A 22,610-nucleotide genomic window follows, 5' to 3' on the forward strand; every position below is an offset into this window, starting at 1 on the left:
GCGCTCCAGCTTCCACAAGCTATCGGTGGCCTCAGTGCCAGGCTGAAGAGCAGGCTAACATAGCAAGTGGCACGTAACTAACGTAACAGCACGTAACGGCTGAAGGCACGAAACCGAACACCACAGCCGCATTATAGTAACTGACACCTTTATTCTGTCGATAATGATGCAAGACATCCATCACAAAATGTGCTGATTTCCCCCATACAGCAAGGTCTCGCACATGTTATTACGTGATAATAAAACAGACATGCATTAGCTAGCCTGCCAGATAGCACTTGAACATCAGCTCAGTGCATTCCACGCTCAAAACGATGGAAACGAGTGGGTATCTCACACCCGAACTTTTTGATGTCTTTCATGGCCGAGGCTCACATCTATCAGACAACACGCAGTATTTCACAGATCTGAATGTATTTATCAAACATGAGGACCACAAGACATAGCAAGGAGCGTCTACTTTGAACCGTAAACAGAGCGTCGACAACCGTGCAACAGCAGCATTCGTCACAGTTCGTCAGTCGCGAGGTATGGCTGTAACTATGAACAAATGACTGGCGACTTGCACCAGTCGCTGCATAGCAACGTATGTTTCTTCCGAGTGCTGGCACATACGAAGAACATATTTTTTCTCTGAATGTTCCGGCCAACGGCGCCGCCTGGCTGCCCTCCACGGCGCCTGGCTGCCCTCCGCAGCGTCTGGATGCACTCCACGGCACCTCGCTGCTCTCCGCAGCGTCTGGCTACCCTCCGCAGCGTCTGGCTGCCCTCCGCGGCGCCTGGCTACCCTCCGCGGCATCTGGCTACCCTCCGCGGCGCCCGTTACTATCCGCCCCGGCGCCCAACTCGATGTCTGCTGGTCCCTGGAGAAACTCCCGCACAGGACCCCAGCTCCTGAGTATCCACGCCCCTCTGCGAGCGACTCGATGACAGCGGCGAGGCGACGCCGACGTCCAGTCCCCTCCATGAGCGGCTCTGCGGCCCCGCGCACCCAGCCGCTGGCACGCCGGCCCACCTTCAGCGCCGCCTCCCCAGCGCAGCTTAGTGCCCGTCGCGCTACAGCCGCGCCCGCAATGGCCGCAGCCCGCGCTGTTTCGCCGGTCGGCAGCCGCTATGTTGACCTGGCGCTCCTGGCGGTCGGGCGCGGCACTACCAGTGGTGCGTGTTGCTGCGCTGGTGGTGCCGGCCGCGCGGCGGCGGGCCGCCGAACGGACCGAACCTCTGCGGCGGCATGAAGCCCGGCGGCGCCTGCTGCTGCCAGAGGCCTGGCTGAAACCGCTGCTGGCCCAGCGCCGCCTGCTGTGCCAGCATCAGCATCTGCTGGGCGGCCATCTGGTGCAGCATGACGTCGTTGCGGGGAGGCGGCGGCGGCGGCGGCCGCCAGGGAGCCGGAGCCAGCAGCGGGGCAGGCGGCGCGGTGACGCTCCGGACGTGGGCTCCGCGGCGCGGCTCCTTGACGGCGCCCTTAGCCTGCCGACGGAGAGAAAGCCACGCTCGGAACCTTGCCGGACACTCGTCGCCGCGGGACGAGAGCCTCGGCTAGAGGCCGGGCGCACGAATGCATCAGCATGGCGGCTATTTAGCGCAGAAACAGACGCGCAACTTTGCTAGACATCCAACACAATTTTACATAATCCTGTGCCAATCTCCATATCAGGGAAATGATAAAGAAGCTGCAAGCATCTACTGGCACCTGCGGGTCATACAAACATGCCCTTGCTCTTCAAAAGCAACGGCTTTTCACGGATGTATCTAGCGTGCACAATAACGCCACCCAGATGCCTCTTGAGCGGCATGTAGCGCCCATTCAGACGAGTTGATGTTCGCTGCTACGCCGCCAGGCGACGACGCTGACCTGCATTCGGATAGGGCGGCCGTACAGTCGGGTGTCCTTGAACAGCTCCAGCGCGTACGGCACTGAGTCCTCGTCCTCGAACGTGATGAACGCAAACTCCCGCGGCTCCCCCGACTTCTGGTCCTTGGGCCGGTGCATGCGCTCAAGGGGGCCAGCCTGCCACACAGGTGGATGGTTGTCTGGGACATGATGATGTCATTGGTGTAAATGGCTTCCTCTGCGGACCATAGCAGCAATGCTATTTTAATATCTTACTTTAAATTGAGATCAATATATCACCCAAGAACTTGAAAACTACAGGCATGCACAGGTGATCATATATCCAAGTGCACAGTTAAGTTATATAAATGAATCACATTCTTCCAGTTGAAGCGAATGGGCTGGATCTAGCTTCAGCTACAAGTGTTATAACATCAGGGTGCACCAATGCACCAAGAGAACAATAACAACCCTTACTTGTAAGAACAATTCATAGATTATTTCATCTTGAAGTTCTCTGGATAAGTTCCCACACCATATTGTTCTGTCTGGATCACTCATTTGGTAATCTGCACACAATGAGTTGTGAGGATTTTAAATACTTCCAGATCAGACCAAGCTTAAACAAGAAGCTGTATCTATACCAAAAATATTTAGGAATGACTAGGTGCTTTCTTAATGAGGACTTCTAAACTTAAATGTTGCCTGGATATCACAAGATAACTACTTCATCAGGAGCCTGAAGCAGAACAAATTCCATGTCACTTCAAAACATAAATGATGAATGAACATACAAATGTACCAAGCGTATCACAAATTAAGAAAACAAGTGATGCCCAATAATGCATACCATTTGTGCAGACTGTGTCACATGTACAACTGAAATGCATTTCATTTGTAATGGCAAAGCAAAATGTGCATCTCAGAAGGGTCTGCAGACCATTGAGCACATCTTTTATAATAAAAATACCATCTGTTTTATCATGACCTAAATGCAACTGGGCCATGACTCTTATTTTTTTAGAAAAGGCAAAGCTGAAATGAAGAAGACTTCAATCCTGAATGCTCCAACTACTTAAAGGATACATCTGGCAATAAATTATGATATAGACCCAGGCTTCACAGTGGTCCCATTTTGGTCACAAAACAGATCAAACAATAGATCTGATCAGAACCGCACTATAAAATAAATCACAAAGAGGGACCATGCATGGTTTTAACCATCCTCAGGCACAGTTAGAAGCCTTTCCAGATCTAGCAGTGATGACAAGAAGACCATGCATTCCTGTCATGACATGACAACTGGTCAACAGTGAGATGTCACAAAGCTCAGCCCATCCCTGCAAAGATGTTTATTTGACAACTTGCTGCACTATGCATTAAATTGCCAAACTTCTTGATTTTCAGTGAAAATGGCTACATCACAAAAACAAACAACACTATAAATAGGTAATACTTGTGGTAAGAACACACCTGGATCCCCTCAATATTGCACACATATACCATGAAAAAGGAACCATTGCAGCAGGTGGTGGTGGCAGATGCATAACCACAAATAAAAAAAATTATATCAACCGGGCACTGAACGTTCCGCAGTTTCCGACCACAGCACATACACAAGTTATGTCTTGTCTTTGAACACGCGAGCTGTGATATCCCGTTATTTTACACATTTGATGTTACACAAACGATTATCAGCTACCCAGTACAGTGCCAGCGCAGACTATCTACTATTAGCGACCTCCACTACCGAAACCATTTAAGGATTCCTTTTCATCGAATCCGTCAACTTCGTCTGGTGAGCGCCAGGTTGGCTAGTTAAAGTGCTGCCAATTCAAGCAGACGCCAGAGAACCTGCAATGCAGGATATGCGTTGGTTCCCGAGGATATGTATCGCGTCGACAATGAGAACGACACATTGGGAGGGAGGGGAGCAGCCCAAACTCTGGAAAACTTCAGCAGTAGAAAACAGTAACATTTCAGCGCTGCATTAAAAGAAACGAAAAGAGGCAAAATCCAGATAAAAATCATGTTCAAACCCGATCTTCAACGAGGTTTCGTTGCCGCACATGGACAGTGCAACATTCGCAGCGCTCAAGCGACTAGCGGGTGTGGCGTGTCTAAGCAGTAGTATGGTTCCGCATTCCGCTGTAAGGGCTCCAGTCTCCAGACCCTCCACAACTTTGACGCCGGCCCACCCCCAGCTGTGAAAGGAAAGCAGGCTAAGTCAGAAGTGTTCAATAGCGTAGGCTAAAGCATACTCAGACTTCTCGCGAAAATGGCACGCAGATTTTGTGCGCGCATCGAGAGCTCCTGGTGACCACCGTGCTGGAAATTGGTCACGTGGATGCACATGTACCATTCCCAAACAGACTTCACTCAATATAGTACTATACTGTCTCATCAGCTCTGCCAACGCGAAAAAACCTGCGTGAAACTCCACATTTGCGCTGCATTAAGCAGAGCACTGGGCTGGGACCATAAATTAACCCACAAAATAATCCAAGAAGGAATTCCTAACGGTAGCCAGATAATCATTGCACCACGTATCACTGCAACACTTTACAGCGATTCAGCGGACTGGAAACTTCCAGCTTTCAGCTTGTCCGCCACGATAGCATGCAGTTATTCGAAGCGTCTACATTTCAGTTCACCCACCCTTGGCGGGGTGAGTCCCAGTAACTTTTGACGCTCGCTATTTGCTCCTGACATAACTGACCCACGGCGGAAGGCAGCGGCCGCGCTGACGCTCAGGTGACGTCAGGAAGCAGGAGGGACATGAACCATGCGTGCATTATGGCACGTCAAGCTCTCATCGCCAAATTCTGCCGCCGGCCTGTATTTCGCGATCAGATGGTTGGGTCGGGACTCGTGCGACCATCATCACTACTTAACCTGGGCACTGATCCCAGACAGGCAACCGGAGAGAAGATTCGGGATAAAATATATAACAGCTCTCCAGGGAACACGGGCGCTGATCCCAGACAGGCATCCGGAGAGGAGGTTCGGGGTAAAATCTATAACAGCTCTCCAGGTAACATGGGCGCTGATCCCAGACAGCCATCCGGTGAGAAGGTTCGGGGTAAAATCTATAACAGCTCTCCAGGTAACCCGGTTGCTGATCCCAGACAGCCATGCGGAGAGAAGGTTCGGGGTAAAATCTGTAACAGCTTTCCAGGTTGCGGGAAGCGTCCCCAGCGTTTCATGCAGGAATGCCCAATCGATAATCCGGGTGAAACAACTGGTAATTCAAGGTGAGACTAACAATTTGAATGAGTAGTTCGAGCAAATCAATAGTCGCTGCCCGCCAAGGGGGGGGGGGGGGGTGAAGGCGTGCAAGACACCAGGGGTGTGAGGCGCGCGAAACACCAGGTGTGTGCAGCGCTCCCCTGCGATCACTAGCCCCACTCATGGGTAATGCGTCCCGGTGGCCGTTCTCACACCCCGAATGGCAGTGGCGTCTCCCTCCATTCATCACTCGGCACATGATCTACTCGACTGGCACATAGTCGCACACAGTCGTTAGATGTAGCTTTATCCTTTTTCATTATTTGTTTTTGTCCGTGTCCGAGCACGGTGCGGAAAGATTAAGATGCGTTATCATGAGTGTAGTTACTTGAACACTACGCACACGTTTATTTTTACAACGATAGATGATACACTTTTCGGATTTCAAGATGCAATGTGGCCGCGTTCCCTACTTGCTTCCCAGCGGGAAACGGTGCTGATAAAAGATGCGCCAAAACTGTGATGTTCAGTGGGAAGTCCCCATCGGCGAGTCATACAAAAATGTGACTCTCGCACCGTGCATCCGTTCCTCTCTCTGAGTCGGCCCGTAAACAACTCGGACACCCTCGCAGCTGTATTCTACCAACCACACGGTGCATCGGCATTGCACGCGAATGAGACACGATTACACAACAACCGGGTGCGGGCAGCCACCTCACACCTGGTACCCGACCACCGACCCCTTGCCGATGCACTCGCCGATGAAGAACCAGAAGACGATCTCGGCGCCGACCAGGGTGTTGACGGTGGCCTCCTTGACGGTGAGGTTGCGCCAGGCGCCGGTGCGAGCCGACTTGACCAGCTCCTGCACTCCCTTCTGGATGGCGGGGATGTCGCCGGGGCTGGGCGGGGTCAGCTCGACGCGCGCGTACTTGACGAACGTCGCCAGCCGCGGCCGCGCCGCGTTCACCAGCGCTGCGCCACCCAGCGGCCGTCAGTCACGCGGCAGGTGGCACACGGACATGACAGAGGTGCATGGAAGTAATGTGCAGAGGACTGTAATACTGATCGCTCACTTAAGGGCGTGTAGGGTGAAACGATAACCCACATGGGGCAACGCAAGGCGGGACTGTAATACCGATCGCTCGCTTAAATTGACGTTAAACAACGGTATTTCAGTAGAAGGTAAATAATGATATGGTACACTGAGCTACGAGCCATACATGAATTTGACTCCTGAGCTGCTCAAAATGAGATCACTACTGACAGTCACTGATACCGAGATACCTACAGGTTCCCATTGCAGGCAGTTTTGCAACCAATCCAGCCATGTTGTTTTATCAACTTTGATTGTGATTAAAAGGTACCTGAAAAGAGGAAGCATTTTAGACATTTTACAACATCAACACATCCTGAACACACAGGAATGGCACCAATAGGCTAATAACCAGCACCAATACATTCCTAACACATAGGAAAATACTGTTGTTTTGAATGATCATGAGGGCAATTACAAACAGTACTGCCGTCCAAACGGAAAAACGTCAAGCTACATTTTTTTCCTGAAATGGAACTATTAGCAACACTTTGTTCGTCTCATAGAGCGGCACATTTTAACCAGGTAAAAAACATGCTAATGCTGTAAAGCGCATAGTGATATCGGTTCGGCAGATTCGTGCGTAAGTAAAGCTTCCCAACAACAGAAACGAGTAACTGACACATATCTGTAAAAAAGGAGGCTCAGTCATCTTCACACCGTCCTTTCCAAGGGGCAAAAATGCGCGCCCGCTGACATGCACGGTTTTGTCACCCGGCATCCGCGTCATTACTGTGAAAACACTCGCACCTTAGGTGAGGCTATCCGTTTCCGTCATTGAAGATCGTTACAACTTGAGAAGTCACGCGTTTTCGACTGCGTGTGAAATGTTTCTGCTTTAGTTTAGTTTGCGAATCCATGCAAATACGCACATTTTGCCGACGGGCGTGCTACGGTTTATCTATCGACGAAGCCTTTATTTTTATAGATGACGGCTGCTTGTTGGCCATCTTATGCTGGATAAGATTAGGGAGCGGCAGGGACTAAAACAATTTTACATGTTTCTAGTTCAAATCTTTTGATTGAATAATTTCTGGGATAAGAGACCACGCTAAGCAGTGCTTGGTGCACGAGCCCAAAACGCACGGTCCCACCACACAATCGGAAAATCCCGGTCAACGACAGATTTTCTTAGCAGAATCTTAACGTGCCAATGCTCGGCATCCTCCGCCCTGAACTCTGACGTCACCTGACGTCTGGCGCTGGGGATGTCACCAACCGCATGCCGTTCCAGTAAGAGCCAGCGCCTGAAGCGACTCGAACCCGCGCCGCCACGGACGGCTCGGTTGCAAGGTACGCGCTTCAATCAACTGAGCCATCCGAACGAACGACGACCCTTAGCACACATTGCATTCTTAGACATGCTCTCTCTCTCTCTCTCTCTCTCTCTCTCTCTCTCTCTCTCTCTCTCTCTCTCTCTCTCTCCCCCCCCCCCCCCCCCCCGCTCCCGCTCCCGCTCCCGCTCCCGCTCCCGCTCCCGCTCCCGCTCCCGCTCCCGCTCCCGCTCCCGCTCCCGCTCCCGCTCCCGCTCCCGCTCCCGCTCCCGCTCCCGCTCCCGCTCCCGCTCCCGCTCCCGCTCCCGCTCCCGCTCCCGCTCCCGCTCCCGCTCCCGCTCCCGCTCCCGCGCCCGCTCCCGCTCCGCTCCCTCTCTCTCTCTCTCTCTCTCTCTCTCTCTCTCTCTCTCTCTCTCTCTCTCTCTCTCTCTCTCTCTCTCTCTCTCTCTCTCTCTCTCTCAGAAACCTTCAACAAAATAGGTTAGAGACATTCACCAATCGATTCAGACGCTAAAATGGCAATGTGGTGACAATATAGCGATATAACCTGGAGTCAAACACATAAAAAACTCAACGGAAAAATTGCGGCCGCGGGTCATTCGAGTCAAGGGAAAATGGCAAGCGCCGAAAGTGACTAGAACCCGCGCTACCGAAGGACGGATCGGAAGCCGCCGCCCCAACCGAGTTTTTGTTACAGACGGACGTCCCTAGCACTTAGGAGACATGCTCGTTCTCAGAAACCATTCACTTCATCCCAATGCTTTGAAACCAATCGTTCACCACGGCAAGGTGAGAACGGGGTGGACATATAGTGTCCTAACCAAGGGCCAAACTGCCTCAAAAATGAAAGGACAAAGCTCAACTCGAAAAAGCGGACAACTCAGTTTTCGAACACATTGCTCTGCTCGTCACCAAACTTTCACCACTCGACACGCCATGTTCATCTTTATCTTCATCACATTCATGAATTATTCCAAAAAGTCTTAGTGTTTGATTCGGTGCAATTACAATAGTAAGATGAATGCAATATGAAAACATAGCAACGCGACCACATTCGCACGTTAACTACATTCGCACATTGTAACATTCAAGCAAGTGATAGATCCTTAGATCAATTCCCAATAAAGGACGTAAAACGAGTTTTGGTGTGGGTACACCACAGGTCTTCCACAATAGCCATCTACCATCCATAACTGACCGTCATCCTGCATCTGTAGCAGACATGCCCAGAGCTGCCACTACACCCATCAGGTAGTTATTTTTCGCGAAAAAACTTAAGGCCGTTAAACTGAACTGCATGATACATAGAGACAATCAACCATGCTTCCATAACGCTGTTCAACCACCTGTGCAATGCTTGCCATCTGCATAGCAAAACACATGTGACAGCACAAAAACATGGTTTTCAAACTGTGAGTGGTTGCTGAATCCCTTCCTACAATGGCCAAAAAATTGATCTTATAAGATCAGACATGCCCAACCAGTTTTTACAATGGCCAAAAATCGATCTTATAAGATCAGATGTGTCTTACCAAGGGAGGCATAAACTATCAGGCTTTGATAAGCTCTTCCCATGCCAAAAGCATCCTCAGCTGTTTAAGCTGTGGTTATTTCTTGTGATTTTTATCTTTTTTACTTCACACTTCTACTTCTTACTACTTATTTCATCAATGATACCAAAAAATCACAAAACACTCTTCTGCACAGTTATGAAATTGCTAGCTACATGTTTTCACTTCTGACAGCACAGTACGTGAGCCCTCATCATCGTTGTTGTCATTAGGACCTTGTGATGCACTCAGCAACTACTGCTGTTTGGTGTCACCTGACACTCATCCAGACAGCATGGGCCAGCACTGCTGGGAATCAAAGCCCATACCTCTGGTTTCCAAGACATGCAGTGGTTACCATGACATCAACTACTGTGCTATTAGCACCCTCAGTAACCAAGCCCATGCAGTATTGCATGACATGGGTAATGGGGGACATCAATGTTACCACCAAACAAGTGTCTGTTTATAAATCAGGTCAAGGGCAGGATGAAGTTTCACAACAAAAGATTGAGAAAGGGAGGGGACTGAGCAGGGGAAAATGGCCAAACTTCCCACTGTAACATATGCAAAGTGGATTTCTACTGCATTTAGCCAACTTCCTTCTGGAAGTTCTGCCTCCCCCCCCCCCCCCAACTGAAAAGTACACTACACCCAAACTTCAGAACTCCTACAACTGGATGTTCTCAGTGGACTGAAGTGCTGAAAATGCAAATTACTTGGATCAGAAAAGAGGTTTATCAAGGTAGATGCATGGTTTTTCACAACAAACATGATTTGGACACTGATTTGAAGCAGGCTTTGTTAGGACATCATTTTGGAAGAAACTAATGCATTTCAAAAGGTTCATATTTAATTATTGTGATCAAGGTATTTTCAAAAACAACCATTTGAATGACAACTTGTCACAATGAAATGGGTTTTATACCCAATCCAATTTCATAGTTAAATATTTCATAAGACACCTAAGATTGCCAAATTTCAGAGCAGTTTTTAAGTACCCATCCACAACAGCATTCTGCCAATAACACTACACCTGATAAAAGCTCTTTAGAACAAACAAAATCATTCGAGCTCCTGCTCCCATCTGCACATAATCCATCCGTGCCAGATGGCTGGGTGACATACATGCCCTGAACCTGGCAAATGCATCAAACTCAGCCCAGAATAACTACCATGCTGATTTTTGCTTCAAATAGAACTGCTATCATCACAATATATGCCCTTTCAGCATCAACCCTTCATGAGATGAGAATAGCAACCACCAAGGGAACAACTCATCATGCCCAGATTTTGTTTAAAAGATTTTATTGGAACCCTTTGATTGAATGGATTTCCAGGATCAAAGCTCACACCAAGCAGTGCTTGTTGTGCGAGCCCTGACCCCTACCATCCGATCGCGCAATTCCATGTCAATGGCAGAATTTGGTGGCGAAAGCTTAACGTGCCACAATGCTCGGCACGGTCCGTCCTGCCCTCTGACGTCAACTGACCTTTAGCGCGACCCCTGCCACCGGCCCCAGGCCATACCTGTCAAGGGCAAATAGCCAGGCCCTAAAGCGCCAGGGGTGGGTGGGTCGGAAGGCAGGCGCTCTAACCAACTGAGCCACCTGGACAGACAAATTTGGCACACAAAATCTTAAATTTTTGCTCCAGTGTTGCTGCTACACCAAACATGTTCAGAATAACATTATTTGTACAGCATTGACCAGACTGCACAAAACACAGGACACAATGAACATGTCTGGCATAGCTCTCACATCCCATTAACAATTTTGGCACACACAATGTACATTTAAGAGCCCAAATTAAGTGCAGAGCCATTACCAGCTTCAGCACACAGAGACCCATTGTTTCAAGCTTATTATGATGCTGTCAAGGTAATTCATGCAAGAACACTCCCACAAGTTTCTCAAGCAAAAATAATTTGAAGATTCAGCCCAACTTCACTAGCTCCAGAGACAAGCACAGACATGCTCCACATACTGCACAATGAATTCACATATACGTTTGAAGCACACAATAGACTTTTTCTGCAGACTGGCCTGTCCAACACACCACACTTCAGTCCCCATCCCCTCCCAAAAAAATCACTGCGTTGGATACCGTGACATTGATTCGCTAAGCCTGGCGCATGTGCGTCGTAATCTGTTTAGACTGTATTGTGCTCATTTGCCACCATTCTTGTTAAGTACAGCGCTTTTTTCAATGCCAAAAGAGATATTTTCCCGAATTTCCGCTTGCAAAACTAATCGCTTCAAACATGCAGTCCCCCTCCGTGAGCTGAAATCGGTGGAGGCCATCCGCCGAACTTGGGCACTCGCAATTATGGCGTAAATGTATTGAAATTGCAAGCGTCAGTTAGGCGCTACCCTGGATACGTCGCCAGAACCAACCTATAATTTCTCCCATATACCGCATTCCACTCACCAAATCACCACCCACCGTTCCAAAAGAGTGGCGGATCTTTGCGACAGACCCTTCCGAAAGAAAAAAGGGCACAGAATAAAGAAAGAACAAAACTTGGATTGCGCTTTCCAAGATTATGGATGCGTCATTATACTACTCCTTGAAAAATGTCATTGCATTATGCAATATATATCTATTTTATTATAAAGTAATAAATAGTTTCATTATTATTTGGACAAAATACTCACATAAATATAGAATGATTGCATTAAAAGGGAGCAAATAAAATTTTGACGTCATATAACATATGAAGAGACAAATAATATGATTGAAATACGCCAAATATGTAATACATACTCAGGTTTTGCCTCGCCTTGCCGATCATCTTGCCCATCATGTCCTTTGCTATTGCGGACGTACACATTGGAGGTGACGCCTCCCGCCCCCAATCGGATCTCGCTTATTACCTCCTCTTCTTGAAATCAAACGTTTTGTTGGATAATTCGGAATCAAGACGCATATCCTGTCTATCTCCTGTCTCATTCTTAACTAGTAATATTTGGTTGGCTTCCTACAACCCCTGCAATCATCGTCCACAGCTCAGCAAGGCTCACAACTTTGCTGTCATGGAAAGTGTTGACTTGCAATCAAAATATCAGACACTGGCTGCAGAGTATAGCAAGGTGGGTATGCTGACTATTTAAGGTTCTCCTTGCTGAGATATCAAATAGGGTCATGTGGAAACATAACACTAGTCATTGTTTGGTATTGTCTTATGTTGACATTCAGTATGAAAACTTCTTAAACCACTTTTGTCTGTACATGATACACAAATCAGTCACATATGTTCATCAAGCATGCATGCCATGGGGAAGCAAAATGATCCAAACTCTGTGATGTCCAGCTGGTTCTGACCAGTATATGAAAAGTAATGAAACCATCTTGAAATGTAACAAATAGGAACAACTAGAAAAGGCATGAAATGACCTGACCTAGCTAAAGCCTAGGTCTAGTATACCATACCCCAACCCAACCCAGTCCTCACCTTTTCCACATAGACCTTTAATATGGCTGCTTGTATTGCTTGACTGTGCATTTGCTTACAACTGAATCTGAACACCTGTGCATAAGCCTATGCTGTGGTTATATCCATATTTTAACTAAAGCCTAAGCTTATGCCATCTGCTACATCCACACATACCCCACAAGTTTGCCTCAACCTCAGCATAAACCTGAACATGAAGTTGAACAAGAGTAGCAGGATGGTGAAAGCATGAACCCAGACCTGAACCTAAACCTAGTATAGCATAGCGTAGTATAGCATATCACAACATAGTATACCATACCCCAATCCAGCCCAACCTAACCTAACCTACCTAACCTAACCTAACCTAACCTAACCTAACCTAACCTAGCCCCCTCACCTCCTTAATATTCTTAAGCAAATGATACAAAACTTGCTGAATGAATCGTGCAGTCGCGACACTCAAAATCTAAAAGACCCATAACCGCTTATAGGTAATTGTTTAGGTTGAAGGGCACTTGAGTGGGGAAAAGAAGGCCAATAAATTTTGTGTATTATAAAATGCTACACCCCAGGCTACAAAAGTGGATCATGCTTCACTGTTCAGCACAGTCTGGCCTGCCCTCTGACATAACCTGACATTTAGCTGAGCCACTGCTACTGGCCCCAGGTCATAGCTGTCAAGAGCAATAGCGAGCAGCTCAAGCAATTCAAACCTGCCCTGCCACAGGTGTGCAGATTGGAGGGCAGGCACTCTAACCAACTGAAATAGCAGGATTGATGTGCAACAAAGATGCAAAGATGCAATGTAATGCATTGTGATCACTAAGAAGTCTTAAGCAGGACCTGGTTATTGACAAACATTTTGCACAATAAAACAATTACTGATCATCCTACCTGAGAATATAACCTCAGTGATTTGCAGTCCTCCCTAGCTTAGGCCAGGGTCAAATGGTCCTGCCTTATGGCATGGGGATCATGAGCTAGGAGGCTGGAATGGGCAGCCTGAACTCAGCATGGAGTGCACTTTAATGCCATCGATGTTCAGTGCCATGTGATGGGTGTGATGTTCAGTGCCATATGTTCAGTGCCATGGTATCATGTGATGGATTTTTTTGTCTGTTTCAGGTGACAGCCAAATGCACTGTGCTGAAGAGAGCTGTGATTGAGGAACAAGCAAAGAATGCTGAGCTGAAGGTGAGTGAAAAGGGCAGTTTTTGCTCAAATGGACATGGTGTGATTGCTGTTGAAGAGATAGAGGATAGGATTGATGAACTGTGTATTGATTATATGCATTGCATTTATTTTATGCTGAGTTTGATCTTGAGATGGGCATCAAGAAATTTGCGTGATGATCAGATAGGGGCCAATCCCAACTGGAAGTCAGAGTGAACACCACAGTGATCAATCATAAACCTTGTTATGTCCCTTGTGTTTTGCAACCAACTTAGTATTTTTCCTTGAAACAGTTCTAGTGCTGTGATGAGGATGACATCCAACTGTCAGTTTCATTTTGTGGCCATGACATTTTGTGAGCCATTTCCTTAGCCACAACTAACATCCAATTGGCATTAGCAGCTAGTGTCTGGAACCATTACTCCTACAACCCCTTCTTGACATGATTCGGGGACATGAGTCTCCCATCTGCGCCAGTAACGCCTTGTCCTCTGATGGGCAGGATGAGCTTACGGAGACGGACCGGCAGCTGCGCCAGCAGCGGCAGGAGGTGGAGAGTCTCACCTTCCGCAACGAGCAGCTGACGCGGAGGGTGGGCGTGCTGCAGGAGGAGCTGGACCCCTCTCGGCAGGTGAGGTGGCCACACCGGCCATGCTGCCCTCTCCGCCCCCTACCATCGGCGCGAGGATTGCCACGTCAGTGACCATAGTAACGACATGCATCGCACAATAAGCTGAAACTTTCGGACATCCAGTGAAGCGCTGCAGCTGGCGATGTGTGTGTGATGAACCAGCACGTCATGGCGTGTGTGTGTTTGAAACATTTCTCTTGTTTCGAGGTTAAGCAATTCGTGTGTTGGCAATTTTCACGATGTTTTTGTGTTTTAATACATTTGAGTGTGTCAGCTGTTAGTGATTTTGCATATCGGTGTTAGTTGTTTGCGGGGGGGGGGGGGGCATCGTCTTCAGTTGGAAAACCAAACCGCAATACAATTTACTTTTTCAGACCAAGCAATCAAAAAGAAAGGATCGAAATCTCCTGCACACGAACACGCCGCCACTTCCAATTTAAACGTCCTGGAAGAGGAGCTTATGTCAAAAATCACCGATAACGTCAAGCTGAACGAAATGGTGAGAAGCGACGCCGCTCGTGGCACCGAAGTAGGGGCTCGCTGAGCTCAGAAGAGTCAGAAGTGCCTGCCGTCACAGGTGGCGGGACCCGCTGGCCTGAGCCAGTGCGCGACGTTTCGACCCATGGCAAGCTATTGTTACCCGTTCTTGGAGCTCGGTGGAGCCCGGCACTCGTACGGATTGTGCGGAGCGGAGTGGAGGAAGCGTGGCGGATGGTGTGTCGTCACGCTTGGTGTCGTCCGTGCCGCCACGGCCTCTGACGTCACCGTTCTGTCGTCAGCTGTCGGAGGCGGAGTCGCGCCACCAGGAGGAGGTGGGCACGCTCACCTCCCGGCTGCGGCAGCTGGAGGTGCAGCTGACCACCAGCCGCTCGCCAACGCCGCAGACGCCGCCCACCCCGCCCGTGGCCGAGGTTCGGCTCCGACCACGCGGAGGCCCCGGCCGCGGAGGCCCCGGCCGCGGAGGCCCCGGCCGCGGAGGCCCGACCGCCTAGGCAGTTTGTTGTCGGGAAATTACCGCCGTTCTGTCGGGATGTGGTCCCCTTGATTCGATCGTGGATGCCTGTGCCGGCACCATTGTGCCGTGCTGGAGAGCCGGTGGGTGGCGGCCGCGCATCAGCGCACTGACCGATGGTGTGGATTGCACCGATGGCGCGCCACCCCTGGGCGCCCCGCACAGTCCAGCCATTGGTAAGCACCCCGTACACGTCTCCCCTCCGCTCGCGAACTGGAGCCCTGATGGTAACAGGAGACGACAAGGCGGCATGACTGACCGGAGCCTGGTCAGGTCGGCTGGTGGTGGGGGGACTGACCGTGTGTCCTGCGGCGGTGGCTGTGTGACTGGCTGGAGTGTGGTCAGGTCCGCTGGTGGTGGGGGGACTGACCATGTGTCCTGCGTCGGCGGCTGTGTGACTGGCCGGAGCCTGGTCAGGTCGGCTGGTGGTGGGGGACTGACCGTGTGTCCTGCGTCGGTGGCTGTGTGACTGGTCGGAGCGTGGTCAGGTCCGCTGGCGGGGGACTGACCGTGTGTCCTGCGGCGGTGGCTGTGTGACTGGCCGGAGCCTGGTCAGGTCGACTGGTAGTGGGGGGGGGGGGGGGGGGGGACTGACCGTGTGTCCTGGTGTATCCTGCGGCGGTGGCTGTGTGACTGGCTGGGTGTGGTCAGGTCCGCTGGTGGTGAGGGGACTGACCGTGCGTTCTGCGTCGGTGGCTGTGTGACTGGTCGGAGCGTGGTCAGGTCCGCTTGTGGTGGGGGACTGACCGTGTGTCCTGCGGCGGTGGCTGTGTGACTGGTCGGAGCGTGGTCAGGTCCGCTGGCGGGGGACTGACCTTGTGTCCTGCGCGGGGCAGAGTCGGCCGGCGGCGGCGGCGGCGGCCGTGTGTGCCGACTGTGAAAGGCGCCGCGCCGAGCTGCGGACCGCCTCCAGCCAGCTGCAGCAGGCCGAGGCGGAGCGGCGTCGGCTGTCCGACCGGCTGGCGGAGGCGGACCGAGGCACCGCCGCGCTGCGCCGCACGCTGGCCCAGTACACGCCTCTGCTGGACGCCGGTGGGTGTACGGTCTGGCTCCTATCGGGTCTGGTGCAGGTGTCGACCCACTGTACTGCGCTGGTGGTACACGCAAGTGGGTGTTCGCACCAACTATCTAGAAGCACTGTCCCTATAGATGATGTACTAGCGACAGATATTGGTGGCGTTTAGCCCCATGCCCTCCCATATGATCGTCTGTGCTCTGTCACACTGGTTGGGTGTCTGGTCGGACATTCATATGTCCAGATGCCACGGTACCTCAGGTATTTGGACACGCAGTGCTTTTTTACACGGTATGTGCCAGAGTGCAATGAAAGTCCGCAGTATTGCGTCCCAGTTTGTTTTTAATTAGCAAATTGAAACCAGTCCATAGAAATGCGAAATTGGCGCAAGCCAAGACGAAGGGCATTGCAATCACGCCTTTTTCACTGATTCATAGGGTTGAACAGCAGCCAGTTCACTTAAACTCGTGTCCGGATGGCTGCTTGAATGGCCTTCATTCGAGTTGTGAGTTAGTTTGACCCCCTGAGGTCTAAAAACTAGGAGAGCTAGAAATATCAAATTAATATGGTAGGTTGGCCTGTAAGTAAGCTCATTTGCGTCAAAGTTTGAAGTTCCTAGGTCACGCCATTGGGGTCAGATAGTGTCGGACAAGATCAAACTTCAGATTGGTGTCCAAAGACCTTCCCAGACCTCATGCAACTGCTTAGATATACGTTCTAAAGCAAAAGGTCACTGATGTTCATTTCAGGTTAGATGCGTTTTTGACCCTTAGAAGGTCATAGTGATCCAAAGACATATGAGATTATTTTGATTTTGGCATTTGGATCAGCATCAAGTACTAAGCTAGGTGGTATGTTCTTTAAAACAAAATGCTAATCTGGATCGCTTTAGCTCATTAACGCACTGTGACACTTAAACAAATTCCATGGAAGATGTCTGTGGCCGTCGGGCGACATCGCTTCAGTGATAGATAACATTAAGGGCGCTGTTCGTGGTGCGAGATGGTGGCGAGAGATGGCGCTCGTGATGGCGTTCCTGGTGCCGCGGGGCGTTCGAAGGTGGGCGGTTTTTGTGGCGTCGCTCAGAGTGTGACCCGATCACGATGTGCCAGGGACGCCCCATACTGCAAGCTCTCATATAAAAAAGCAGGTTGGCTTAGACCTCGGTCTAACCTTCATACATGATCTTAGGTCACTGGAATTTGTTGTAATTCAAATTCAATCGTTGATTGCCTCAGAAACAGTATGGCTTCTTTTAACACTCCGTTGCCGCATCACACTGGATGATTCCCTTGAAGTCGCCTTCGCTGGCAGCTATGGCCGGACTTTGACCTGCCATAGGTCAGCCACTCTCCAAGGTGCATCTATTTTGATGCCAAAAAATCCGTTATTCAATTGTCCACAACCATGCAACGTAGGAAATTATGTTGGAAAACGCTTCGGGGGGGGGACGGGGGGGGGGGGCAAATTGACCCCCACCCGAGCGTATGTTATGCTACCATTCTCCTTTCCCTCTGTTTTGTTTCTACATGTGTCACTAAGCATGATCAACTTTTCCACTAAGAAGTTAATCGTAACTAGCTCGCTCGCTGTGATCCATGCTTCTTTCGTGCATGCGTTGCTGCTCGCCTGTCCGGACCTCCGGATGTGACGCCAGTCCGTACCGGACCACTGACCAGGCTGTCCGGACCACTGGCCGGGCTGTCCGGATCACTGACCAGGCTGTCCAGACCACTGACCGGACTGGCCGGACCACTGACCGGACTGTCCACACCACGGACCAGACTGGCCGGACCACTGGCCGGACTGTCCACACCACTGACCAGACTGTTTAGACAACTGACCAGACTGTCCAGACCACTTACCTGGCTGTCCAGACCACAGACCAGACTGTCCGGAGCACTGATCAGACTGTCCGGAGTGCTGACCAGACTGGCCGGACGACTAGTCAGACTGTCCGGACCACTGACCAGGCTGTCCGGACCACTGACCAGGCTGTCCGGACCACTGATCGGGATGTCCGGACCACTGACCGGTTTGTCCGGACCAATGACCGGATTGTCCGGACCAATAACCAGGCTGTCCGGACCAATGACTAGGCTGTCCGGACCACTGACCAGACTGTACGGACCACTGACCAGGCTGTCCAGACCACCGACCGTGCTTTCCAAACCGCCGACCGGGCTGTCTGGACCACTGATCGTGCTTTCCGAACCACTGGCCAGACTGTCCGGACCACCGAACATACTGCCCATACCACCAGCCAGACTGTCCGGACCACTAGACAGACTTTCCGACCGCTAGTCAGACAGTCCGGACCAGAGATCGAATTGTCCGGACCACTGACCGGGATGTCCGGACTCCGCCCCTGGTCAGAGCACGCACATCTGGACCGGCTGAACGTGCCGCTGGGCCACCGAAGCGAGCAGCGGCGCGCGGCACAGCTGGCTGCTGAGCTGGCCGGGCACCTGGGAGAGCTGGCCGCCGCCCTCTCCAACTACCACAGCTACTGCGAGCAGCGTCTGCACGCGCTCAGCAAGCACGGCCTCAGCGCCGTACGCGGCAAGGTGAGATGCTCGCCGTGGCTCGTGAGCGCGACAAGGCAAGATGGTCGTGGTGGCGCGTGAGCGCGGCAAGGCAAGATGCTTGCGATGGTCCGTGAGCGTGGCAAGGTGAAACGCTCGCGGTGGCGCGTGAGGGCGGCGAGGTGAGGCGCTCGCGGTGGTCCGTGAGTGCGGCAGGATGAGACGCTGGTGGCGGCTCGTGAGCCCAGCTGGTTCGTCTGCCGCGGGGTCACGTATGGAAATGAATTTTATTCGGTGACTTATGTGTGGTCACTAGGCAGCATGTTATCACTGACGTTGGCTTTTCACCAAAAATTGATGTTTTTATCAAAGTGAAGATTTTTGCCGCGCTTTCACACGGTACAACACACTTATCATGCATAGTGCTGGATCCGAACGCGCTCTGCTCGTCTACTTAACCGCAAAATAATGTATGACAGGAAACGGTGGATTTTCTTAGCCGAGAGTTAGCTCTCGTGACCTGCATTGAGACCCGGACCCTATTAACCCTGACTGTCGCCTGTTGCAGCTGTCCACGCTGCTCCTGGCCCACCGTTACTCGCTGTCACCGGTCCCGGCTGCTCTGCAGCGTCTGACTGACGCTATGGGCGAGCGGACCGTCGCCTGCCCCCAGACCCTGCTCGAGCTCGCGCCGCTGGCCGAGGCAGTGCGCGCCTACCACGCCTTCCTCTGCAAGGTCGTCTCGTACCAGCAGCTGAGGTACGCCTCGCACTGGTCCGGGTGTTGGAAGCGCGCGAACCAGATGGCGGCGCAGCAAACGGCGCGGAGTTGCTCACGACGCAGGGATATTGCCAAAAATGATCAAAGTGGGATACGATCCTACAAGAAATCTTGCAGTGAAACTAGTCGGCTTTCAGTGGTATATTTTCGGGCGGTGGGTGAAGTTGCAACATTGTAGGGTCCTGCGTCTCCAACTCTGGTAATAGAGTGAGCGGTCTAACACTGCTGGGATGAACAGCTGAAATTCGTCACCGCGTCGTTTAATAGCTCGGCAGGCGTCGGCGGGCGAAGTACCTCATAATCATGTCATTATGGTTTCTGCCATATTGGCATGCTTGGAGCATACCCTTTGATGTTCCGATGCGATGGATTCGTGTAGCGTTATATGTGTTGCGCTGCTCTGCTCTGTATGGCCGTCTCCCATGACCTTAAGCTCATTAACGGGTCTGCCGGCTGCCGTGGCTACCGGCCGCCTGACGTCGGCCCGTGTGTTCGCCGCCTGATAGTGCCGTGCGCGTGCAGCCTGCAGGAGGAGACCGGCCCCGGGGCGAGCGGCCAGCAGTACGTGGAGCGCCTCTCGCGGGTGGCGGCCGTGTTCGGCCGGCTCCACTCGGCGCTGGCTCTGCTCGCCAGGCAGGGTGGGTGTCGGTGCGGCCACGCCGATGAAGCCATGCGCTTATGTTAGATCGCCCGTGTCTTTATGTTTTGGGAGTCATCTGGTTTATTTAGTGGAGTTGCTCGTTGGGTTGCCAGCGGATCTGTTAGTCCTTGACCCGAGGAAGGGGGGAAGTAGGTACCCCGAGTCACCAAATCTGTTGCGTCACGGTGAGAATGGCTTCGGGGCTGGAGTGTGAGAACCTGTTGCCTCTGACTGCTACTGACTAGGCAGATCTGTTATAAAGCGCGTGCTGATTACGTAACACCGTCACTGACGTTGCCGGCTGCCGTGTTTGCAGCATCCCGCAGCGGGCAGCCCCGCGTGTCCACCAGCGGCCGCGTGCTGGCCCTGCTCGGCCAGATCTGTGACGACCTTCACACGTCGCTCAGAGGTGAGAAAATCCGCAGGCGGCCGAAGCTAGCGAATCACTTGGCGCTGGATTAGCACATTTCAGGCAAACCATCTGAACATAAGCACAGGGGTCCAAACCATCTCAACTGCCCTGGATGGGTGCGATATGTCCAGGGCAGTCGGCGCGCTCTGAAGTCCAAATCATCCTCATCATCTACCCTGGATGACAAGAATGTAATGATCGTGACGGATGTCTCACAGCTTCTGGTGGTCCGTCCTGCCGCTAATGCAGACCCCAACGGGCTCTATCGGCGCCTGTCTGTTCGGGGATCCCGAGCCCTCCGTGTCGTACTGGAGTCGTATTCTGCCAAGCCCTCCGTGTCGTGCTGGAAACGTATTCTGCCGAGCCCTCCGTGTCGTGCTGGAGTCGTATTCTGTCGAGCTCTCCGTGTCGTACTGGAGTCGTATTACGCCGCGCCCTCTGTGTCGTACTGGGGTCGTATTCTGCTGCGCCCTCTGTGTCGTGTTGGAGTCGTATTCTCCCGAGCCCTCTGTGTCGTGCTGTAGTCGTGTTCTGATGTGACGCTGCTCCCCCGTGACGGACACGCCGGCGGGCGGCGTCCGGTCAGCGTGACGCCGGCGCCCCTGTCCGGCAGAGCTGTCCAAGAGCTGCACCGTGCGCATGTCGGAGGAGCGGGATCTGCCGTCCACCACCGCCGCCCTGCGCACCACCGACGAGTGCATCCTCAGCTCGCTGGTGGCGGCCACGACGGCCGCTGAGAAGGTGGGGCGTGACGGCGGTCCGAGACGGTGTTCGGCGGCTCGCGGAGGGCCTCACGGAAGCGGCAGTCGTGAGCGGCTGGGGTGGCAGGGCGTGACGGCGGCAGGGACGGTGTTCGGCGGCTCGCGGAGGGCCTCACGGAAGCGGTCGTGAGCGGCTGGGGCGGCAGGGCGTGGGTCGGCGCAGTGTCTCAGCACTCAGACCGGGGGTCCGGCGGAGCTGTGCCGGGTCAGGTCAGCTGTCTGATGGAGCGGTGTCGCCGCAGTCCTGACCGCCAGTTCAGGTCAAGAGGCTCTGTAAGCGTGTGTGGCAAGGGGGGGGGGGGGGTGAGGTGTGGGTGGGCGTGAGTGTGTGGGTGTGGGTGTAGGTGTACATGTGGGTGGGGGTGGGGGTGGGTGTGCGCGTGCGTGCGTGCGTAGGTGTGCGTGTGTGCGTGTGAGCGTGTGCGTCCGTGTTGGTGAGAGACTTGACACGGTGTGACCCTCTGACCTGACCCGTCCCCCAGGCCGGGTCATTGCAGGCTGACCAGCGTTCTTTCTCCAGTGCGTGTTCACACAGCGCTGTCGGGCCCCTCAGATGCGGTCGGTGTGGGCCGCCCACCTGACCTGGATGAGCCAGCTCTCCACCGTGACGTTCCGGTCGGGCTCGGCCGACACGGGCGCCAGCGCGGACGTCAGTCGGTTCGCGGCCCGCTGCGCCGCCTACATCAGGCTCCTGGACGGGGTCAGTGGCTGCCGCAAGAACTCGGCGGACCGGGGCCCGACCGGTGTACGGCCGACAGGCGCCGTGGGCTGGTGTGGCGAAACGTGGCTTGGGATCTTATTTGTGTGCAATGTCAGCTTGGCGTGCTGAATCGGCCGATGGAATCTTTCTGAGCCGGATGTGCTGCACATGGAGTGGTGGGTAGAAAGTCATTTGGAAGTTGTTGGTTTTCCCAGGCTTCCCCTAAACCTCCGTCCGTGTTGAACCTCCGGCCAAAGACGGAGCATAACAACGCACAACCGGCATCTTTCGCTTTCTTGATGGCGATACCATACTGCGGACTCCAATCCTACCATCAAGTCACCACTCACGGGGGTTTAAGGGAAGCCCGGAACATGCTCCCTACGGGCGTCTCGTGACGGGTCTTTCAGAAAAAATTAACAAAAAGCGCTAGTGTTGCAAAAAGGATGACTGCCAACCAGAGGAGCGCGTGGGAGATGACGCCATGAGTCGCATGACCCCCGAGGCGTGTGAGCTCGTGAGCCGGGGAGACGGGCGGACCCC

At 52.4% G+C, this 22,610-nt stretch overlaps 4 protein-coding genes across 11 annotated transcripts; 2 read left to right on the plus strand and 2 right to left on the minus strand.

Moving 5' to 3' along the window:
• Positions 1-397: 397 nt before the first annotated feature.
• On the minus strand, positions 398-3,661 carry LOC119094068 (RNA-binding protein 7). 7 transcript variants are annotated; one of them, XM_037217145.1, is made up of 4 exons: positions 3,576-3,661; positions 2,312-2,573; positions 1,856-2,011; positions 398-1,470 (listed from the first exon to the last, which is right to left on the minus strand). In XM_037217145.1, the coding sequence occupies exons 2-4, from the start codon at positions 2,393-2,395 to the stop codon at positions 1,150-1,152; spliced, it is 561 nt and encodes a 186-aa protein (XP_037073040.1). In that variant the 5' UTR covers positions 2,396-2,573; positions 3,576-3,661; the 3' UTR covers positions 398-1,149. The 7 variants fall into 7 exon arrangements, with proteins under 7 accessions (XP_037073040.1, XP_037073042.1, XP_037073039.1 ...); XM_037217147.1 differs by having other exon boundaries at positions 3,585-3,605; XM_037217144.1 differs by lacking the exon at positions 3,576-3,661 and adding an exon at positions 3,537-3,571.
• Positions 3,662-5,681: 2,020 nt separating this feature from the next.
• ATPsynG (ATP synthase, subunit G) lies at positions 5,682-11,493 on the minus strand. 2 transcript variants are annotated; one of them, XM_037217159.1, is made up of 3 exons: positions 11,413-11,493; positions 6,354-6,429; positions 5,682-6,037 (listed from the first exon to the last, which is right to left on the minus strand). In XM_037217159.1, exons 2-3 carry the CDS (start codon positions 6,391-6,393, stop codon positions 5,778-5,780), a joined length of 300 nt encoding a protein of 99 aa, XP_037073054.1. In that variant the 5' UTR covers positions 6,394-6,429; positions 11,413-11,493; the 3' UTR covers positions 5,682-5,777. The 2 variants fall into 2 exon arrangements, with proteins under 2 accessions (XP_037073054.1, XP_037073055.1); XM_037217160.1 differs by having other exon boundaries at positions 11,428-11,479.
• Positions 11,494-11,804: 311 nt separating this feature from the next.
• On the plus strand, positions 11,805-15,128 carry LOC119093608 (protein phosphatase 1 regulatory subunit 21). The gene is made up of 5 exons (XM_037216583.1): positions 11,805-12,074; positions 13,544-13,612; positions 14,094-14,222; positions 14,597-14,721; positions 15,002-15,128. Exons 1-4 carry the CDS (start codon positions 12,018-12,020, stop codon positions 14,660-14,662), a joined length of 321 nt encoding a protein of 106 aa, XP_037072478.1. The 5' UTR covers positions 11,805-12,017; the 3' UTR covers positions 14,663-14,721; positions 15,002-15,128.
• On the plus strand, positions 14,683-22,588 carry LOC119094408 (protein phosphatase 1 regulatory subunit 21-like). The gene is made up of 10 exons (XM_037217469.1): positions 14,683-14,721; positions 15,002-15,070; positions 16,071-16,266; positions 18,626-18,816; positions 19,343-19,533; positions 20,077-20,192; positions 20,511-20,603; positions 21,220-21,347; positions 21,921-22,138; positions 22,573-22,588. The coding sequence occupies exons 1-10, from the start codon at positions 14,683-14,685 to the stop codon at positions 22,586-22,588; spliced, it is 1,257 nt and encodes a 418-aa protein (XP_037073364.1).
• Positions 22,589-22,610: the final 22 nt, after the last annotated feature.

This window comes from Pollicipes pollicipes, unplaced genomic scaffold (assembly GCF_011947565.3).
Source record: "Pollicipes pollicipes isolate AB1234 unplaced genomic scaffold, Ppol_2.1 Scaffold_4002;HRSCAF=4701_pilon_pilon_pilon, whole genome shotgun sequence".
NCBI lineage: Eukaryota > Metazoa > Arthropoda > Thecostraca > Pollicipedomorpha > Pollicipedidae > Pollicipes > Pollicipes pollicipes.